The sequence below is a fragment of the Lithobates pipiens genome, unplaced genomic scaffold (genome assembly GCF_037356315.1).
Source record: "Lithobates pipiens isolate NorthernLeopardFrog02 unplaced genomic scaffold, aLitPip1_a1.2 Scaffold_18, whole genome shotgun sequence".
In the NCBI taxonomy this organism is placed as follows: domain Eukaryota; kingdom Metazoa; phylum Chordata; class Amphibia; order Anura; family Ranidae; genus Lithobates; species Lithobates pipiens.
The window spans coordinates 279,796,933-279,804,668 of NW_027507758.1; the positions used below are offsets into that span (position 1 = coordinate 279,796,933).

General features: G+C 41.3%; 1 protein-coding gene across 1 annotated transcript in view; it reads left to right on the forward strand.

Annotated features, from left to right (window-relative positions):
• The window catches only part of MAN1A1 (mannosidase alpha class 1A member 1), a 270,883-nt gene that overhangs the window by 239,336 nt on the left and 23,811 nt on the right, over positions 1–7,736 (forward strand). Inside the window, exons 9-10 of the mRNA XM_077487030.1 lie at positions 2,767–2,986; positions 5,452–5,624. Coding sequence (XP_077343156.1) covers positions 2,767–2,986; positions 5,452–5,624 — 393 coding nt within the window. The remainder of the gene's footprint in view (positions 1–2,766; positions 2,987–5,451; positions 5,625–7,736) is intronic.

The following is a 7,736-nucleotide window of genomic DNA, read 5'->3' on the forward strand; positions in this document are numbered from 1 at the left end:
GGTCTAATTTCAGGCTATGCCTTTCCTACAGTACAAATTCTACCTTGTCTTTGCCACAAAATAGAGCGAGAGGAGAAATCAGTGATTTACTTTGACTACTAGGGTGACCCCTGGCCTCTCCCCAACTGGCCAGACCTGCTGTCTCTGGCCCCCAGTTTCATTGTGCTTTAGTCACTGAATTTTTTGCCATCTCCTATCTTTCCTATGGATAGAACTGTTGAAGCCCAGGTTTTAAAGAATAAGGTTACTTTTTGAAAAATAAATGCACATTTTTATTGCATGTAAAAAAAAAAAGCATTTATTTTTTGTTTCAGGAACCTGGAAAGCATTGCACCAGCGATCAGAAGATCGCTGATGCCATGCAGGTCTCCTGCACACTGTCAGCGTATCAGCCTATACGTGTACAGGTAAGACAATACGCCAGACAGACTTAATGAACTACTACAGTGCTCCAGAACGCCAAGGTAGTTCATTGAGTGCTATAAGCCGACAGCTGCTAAGGATATCGGAGCTTGTAGTTCATTCAGACACACAGCTGTGTGCCTGAATGATGTGGCCGTGTGGGCAGGGCCCACTGTTATCAAATAGTGGTAGGCAGTACGGGTAATTTCTCCCCGTACTGCTGCCAGGGGGGCAGCAGCAGTACTAAGAAAATGTTACATGTGCCATTCTAAAATCGTGTTTAACATGTTCCCAAAGGGGAACTTATTCTTTGAAACACATTGGGGTATCTAAGTCTGTCAAACACCTCCAGAAGGATCTATAATCGTATCTGGAAATCCTCCTTTGCCTGGTGTGAACATATGCACTTCAGTCCCAGAGATTACTCTCTTGTGCCTTGCATTCTGGCCTGCCTACAATCATTCCTTGGGCCCTCAGTCTGGTTCTCTGTGCCCTGCAGAAACCACCATTTGAACCCACGAGATATATCCTTAGATGTCCTCTCACTTTCTGTTTTGGCAATGTTAGCTTTAACGTTTTTTTGAAACCTACTGCATACCTGTTTTTAGCTCACCGTGTTTTATAGGCTAAAGGGATCTATTACAAGTACTCATCTCTCTACCCCACAGACCAAGATTTCTATAGAGGCAACGGTTTCTATAGCAAGTTATTGAAAAATGTAAATTAAAGTAACCAAATACTTGCAATTTTAATTACTTTCTCTCTGGTACTCAGGTGATCTTATTCAATGATAAATCTATATATAATGGATACCTTTTGCGTGTCTGCAATTCTCCAAGGTGCCTGTCATTTGAGATTGGTATTTTTTTTAATGTGCCAGTCATTTCATGTCAGCAGTCCTCTGAGGTACCGATCTGATTTTGGCCTTTCTCCTAGGTGCCTGTCTTCTATGCATTCCCTTTTGAGGTCTCCTACATCTCATAAGACTTGCCACTGATATTGAATTTCTATGGTAACTGATAAACAATGGTAATACATGTAATACTTGTACACATACATGGGTATACCTTTACTTATTGTTTAGTGTTTACCGTATGAGTGCCTCATGTAGTTATTCTCAGTAAGAAAGCCTCTGCATCATACCAGACTTAGTTGGAGACTTGGTCATTCAATCATGGAGCCATCGTTCCGTTAACTAGGGCAATAGAGAATGTACAGTAAAAACTATTCAGCAATCTCACAGAAGTTTCAACTCAAACTCAAAAATGAATTTGCTATTAAAGGTAGCTATGTATAATGCAGACAATTTATACAGAACTTTACATGCTGTGCATTCATATAAACACTGGCATCAAGATGCTTACAATTAAAGCTCCTTATCTCACAAGCATACATACACGTGCACACATATTCGGACCAGTTTGGATAGGAGTCAATCTTTCAGCAGGTCTTCTAGTGTAAGCAGCAATCGAAGTTCCAAGAGTAAACCCACGTAATCACAGGGAGAACCTGCAAACTCCACTCAAGATGGTGTCCTGACTGTGATTTGAACAGGGTATCCAGTACTGTAAGGCAGAACAGTACTGTAAAGCAGAAGCGTTATCCACCAAGTCACTGTGCTGCCCTAGATTCAAAATCAATATCAAAAGGATCTGAATGGAATCATTCAGAAATTTGTGAAAAAGTACATGAGGAAACCTAAGATTTGGCTGTGGCTACTAGTTAAAGCTTGTGTCCTTGTTTAGGAAATGCCTTGTACTTGAGACTTGTTTGAGGAATTGTTGGAACCGTTCATTCCTGCAAGGTACACTCTGTCATTTTTTAGATTCTTAATGTATTTTTTAGCCAAGGTCTCCAAAGTCAATAAGCTGACTGGATATCCCACTGTCGGAGAAATTTTAAAATGAGCTTTAACAATGCTTTCTATGAGGCTCGGTTCACACTGCATGCCAATGCGCCACACAGCAGGGGTCCTGTGCATCCTGGTACACTGTTTCGGGTCCGATTTTAGCCAAAATTTTGGGCTGAATTCAGACCTGAAACTGACCAAGGGACGCACAGGGCTCCTGTGCAAATTTGCACCAGAGCTACATTGTTGATATGTGAACCGGCTCCATAGAGAGCCGGTCACATTCTCCTGCTATTGTGAATTGGATGCGGGGCGGCAATTCGCAATAGTGTGAACCAGGCCTAAAATATGCAGGAGATGGTGGCCACTGGATTAAACAAGGATGGATAGTAAGACTAACATTCAGCATCTGAAAATTTGTGAATGCCAAAGTACATCAATTATAGTAGCCTGGATTGTCTGTTGTGAAATTGCTGTTGGGACTAATTTTTAGTTTTTCTTTTTTTTTTTCATAGGCCATTGAGACTCATTTAATTCGTAAATCTAGTAATGGCTTGACATACATTGCTGAGTGGAAAGGTGGTCTCCTGGAACATAAAATGGGCCATTTAACTTGTTTTGCTGGCGGCATGTTTGCTCTTGGAGCTGATGCTGCACCAAATGATAAAACAGGACATCAAATAGAATTGGCTGCAGAGATTGCAAAGACATGTCATGAGTCTTATGATCGCACAGGTGAGCCATTTGGATAAGTTTTAACTACTGGCTATTGTTTTAGGCTGTTGCCATTAGGAAGAATTAGGAAAAACAGTTTGCATTGAATGACTTGGTTTTCCACTGCTACTAAACTGCAAAAAAGATTAAAGTGATTGTAAAGTATCCTTTTTTTTTTTTTTTTTTTTTTTTTTTTTTTATTTACCTCCTCTGTGCAGTTAGGTTTGCACAGAACAGCCCAGTTCCTCCTTCTCAGGTCCCTCTTTGCTGCTCCTGGCCCCTCTCCCTATCGAGTGCCCCCATAGTCAGCAGCTTCCTATGGGGACACTGGAGCCCAGTCACAGCTTTGTGTGTCCATTCAGACACAGAGACCTGGCCCCGCCCCCCCTCTCCACTGATTGACTGACTTTGACAGCCGTGGGAGCCAATCGCTCCGCTGCTCTGTCTCAGCCAATCAGGAGGAGTGTCCCAGACTGCTTAGAGATTTGTGGGCATTGCTTGAGTGAGATGGGGCTCAGGTAAGTAATTGGGGGGCTGCTACAGTTTTTTATCTTAATGCATATAATGCATTAAGATAAAGTGTCCTTACGACTATAAGCAATTCAAAATACTATATATAATACAAAAATCACTAGCCCATTTGTAATATCTTTAATATAAGCCCCAGAAGCCATAGGATTTTCCATTGTATTAAATTGTACAGTCTACAGCGTAATGTATAGCAGAATACGCAGGGCAGTCTAGTTCCATGACTGATGTTTGGGGTTACTAAAAATCCTCTGTCAAATTTTTGTTTTTTGTAAATTACAAAGCAGAAATATACTGTCTACATAGATGCAATGTCACAATGTGCTCATATGCATCGCATACGAGCACATCATGAGAAGCTTATCTTAGAACGAAGCCCTCCACCACTGTGCTGTCACTGCTGAGGGCTTGATATCTTCCCCTGGTCTTCCTTCTGGGTTTGCATCCTCCGGCTACATGAGTGGTGACGTTATTGCACATGCGTGGGAGCCACCATTTACGGTGCGGGCTCTGAAAGCCTAACACCGTATGCTGAACCTTCAAAGCACATGAACCGGTAACCTCACCGGCTGCATGTACTCTGAATATCTCCTAAACTGTGCAAGTTTGGGAGATATTCGCAGTACCTATAGGTAAGCCTTACTATAGGCTTGCCTGTAGGTAAAGTGGTAGAACTGAGTTTACTACCACATTAATGATTTCCCTGCATTAAGGTAAAAAATGCTTTACATCTTGCTGTCCTCCCCCCTCCTCCCTAAATACTTGAGTCCTCAATCGATCCAGTGCTGTACAAGGCTGCCGTTTTCTCTCCCCTCTCCTTCTCTTGGCACAGGGACTTTCCATTGGCTCCTGCTGATGTCAATGAAATGCTGTGAGGAGGAAGCACGGGTGGAGCCAAACCCCACAATGTGTTTATGGAGCACTGCACCATACAGTGCATCTAGAAAGTATTCACAGCGTTTTCACTTTTTACACATTTTATGTTACAGCCTTATTCTAAAATTAATTGAATTCATTGTTTTCCTCAAAATTCTACAAACAATACCCCATAATGACAACGTGAAAGAAGTTTTGCTGTGACACTCCAAATTGAGCCCAGGTGCATCCTGTTTCCATTGATCATCCTTGAGATGTTTCTACAACTTGATTGTGGTAAATCAGTTGATTGGAAAAGCACACACGTCTGTATAAGGTCCCACAGTTAACAGTGCATGTCAGAGCACAAACCAAGCCACAAGGTCCGTGGAATTGTCTGTGAACTTGAGACAGGATTGTATCAAGGCATATTTCTTTTGTGTTGTCATTATGGGGTATGGTTTGTAGAATTTTGAGGAAAACAATGAATTTGTTCCCTTCCCGCTCCCCCACCCACAGGTCACTAGAACTAGTGTCCCCATTGGAAGATTTCCCCACTATTACCATACTTTTCTGTGGACAACCCAAAATTTGGAAGTTTTATTATATTTTTACTTTCAATGATAATGGTAAACAGGACAAATAGGGGTGTTCTCCCTAACGGGAACACACAGGCAATAATCCTCCTACAATCTATAGAGAAAACAATTTTTTTTGCCTTTTAGCTATACTTTAATTGCTGGGCTAAGAGCGTTGCCAGCCAGGAGCATCTGCATGAGCAATAAAGATCCTAGCCTATGGGCCATTCTCCTAGTAGTGATGGCACCACCTTGGAATGAGTATGAGCAATATGATGCATGCTAGTTTCAAGATAGCGGCATCACTTTTATTAAGTTTTAGGTTCACTTTAACTTGTAGAGAATGATTCATCACAGATTTTATGTAATGGTCTGTTACAATATTGTGTCACAAATTCTGTATTAACCGTTATTTTAAACATTAGTATATCTATCTATTTATTTTAATGAAATGTACAGCCTGTTTCTAGTCTTAATGTTTATCTCACTGGTTTTGGTTATTTTCTCTACCATCTGTTTACTCAGCAATGAAGTTGGGACCAGAAGCTTTTAGGTTTGACGGGGGAGTTGAAGCTATTGCTACCAGACAAAATGAAAAATATTATATTTTAAGACCAGAGGTGATTGAAACGTATATGTATATGTGGAGATTCACACATGACCCAAAATACAGGCAGTGGGGCTGGGAAGCAGTAGAGGTAAGCCACTTTCATTTCTCTTTATTTTATAAAACACTAAATTTTAAAATGTTGTGTTTATAGCCAAAACAATGTAGAAATCATGTTTATTCTTTCATGTTGTTGCCACATATTCAGCAGTGGCTGTAGCTGGCAGCACTAATCTTTTGGGAAAAATAGAAAGGCTAATTTTCCACAATTCGATTGATCGACCTAGTGGATTGGCGTGCGCTGGAGCAGTTTCCTCCCACTTCCTGTTATTGTCTGTGGGGCAAGACGTGAAAGCGGATCTAAAGCCTTAAGGTTTTTTCCCTTAATGCATTCATTCTATGCTTTAGGCCTTTTTCACACAGGCAGCTGTTCTGCCACTGTTAAAAGCATGTTTTGTTATTTTGAAATTCCAAGACTCCAGGCAGAGCGATCACTTGCAGTTGTACATTGTGATTAGCTGTGCCTACTTGTGTTTACATGCAGCTGCGTTTATCTGAGTTGGAGCATTCTTGCCAATTCTGATGTGCTTCCTGTTTTTTCTCTTTCCTTGTTGCTGCTGCTATATGTAGGTGAAATAGTACGCTGCATTTACCTGCAGTTATGTGTAGATAGTTGCAATAAATCCATCCTGGACGCAGTCAGATTTATTTTTTCTAACCACACCAAACACCATGTAACAAAACCATTGTTAAATGCAGTGTCTGAATGGGGCCATAGGAAAGCATTGTGTGAGTCTAGCTGTGGTAGATAACTTGATCTGTCCGCAGCTAAAAGCTGAATTCTATCCACCCGTGTGAAAGGGGCCTTAAGGTTAAAAAAACAAAAAAACCTGTGTGCTGCAGAATCCCCCTCCCCTTATACTTATCTGAGCCCGAACTAGATCCAGTATTGTGTACAAGAGCAGTGACTATATCCCTCTCTCCCTCCCCACTGGGCAGATTGATAGCAGTGAGAGCCAATGGCTGTCAACCAAATGCAGGGATGGGGCCAAACAATCCTATCTGTTCCAATGGACCCAGACAGGGCTGCTCGGTAGTGAGTGCTCTCATAGAAAATGGTTATTGCAGCAAGGCCCCATTCACCTGGATATATATTTCCTGCCACGGCCACAGCATGTGTATGACCCTTGCTGCTGCCTCTGCAGCTAAAGTGGGAACAGTTTGGAGTGGTAAAAATGTGGCTCGACCACATGGTTTTACTGTCCCTCTAACCTCACGTGTGAATGAACCCTTGGTTCACATCTGTACAGCTGTGGGTAGAGCAGCCTATTTATTTCAGTAGGCTGCCCTACCCACAAACTCAAGGAAAGATATATATGTATATATATTTTTTTTAATCTCACTGTGCCAAAAATGCACTGTTTGCCTATGCTGGGGGGTACTATTTAAATACTGGCACCCCTGCGTGTCCCATAAAACAATGTGCGTGTGTGCATATTAGGAACATGCGCACATTTGCGTGCACTCTCCAACATGCAGTAATGTGATCCAATCCTTGGACTGGGGTGTCTCATGGCTGAAAATACTTTTCATGGGTTCTGTAACTGGAAAAAAATTGAGAAATGCTTCCCTATGGGAATAAATGAGTGCTCTGGCATGTACAGGAATAATAGAACCAGGTGGAGACCATTTCAGCAGAAAGTCTGTGCAGCGTCTGAGTAGAGCAACATAGAGAAAGTTGCTGGGCAGTGGGCCAAGATAATGTTAGACAAGATGGTCTGCATTTAGGGAGTAGAGGGGAGTATATCTTTTAAATTGAAATCTAAAATACTCATGAGAAAAAAAATAATGTGGATAAACAATAATTTTGTGGTATGCAGACATGATTAGGCATTAAACGGAATGCAGGTAAATGGTTTTATTGGATAATGTCCATAGGGAAGCTCTTTTGATAAATGGTCAGCACCTTGTTGATGCCCACTAATGTAGAGCATGATTAAAGAATATTGATTGCCTTGTTCTTGATGTGTACAGTCATGCACTTATGCACTTGCTCTGTAATCAACATCTAAATAATGCATCATTTGGGCAAGAAAACACATATATGTACACAGTAAATGCTAAAGCACCTTAAAGAGACCCTGTCACCAGCCAAAACTCTTGCAGGTAAAAGCACAAAATAAAATTAACGTTTTTTAAATGC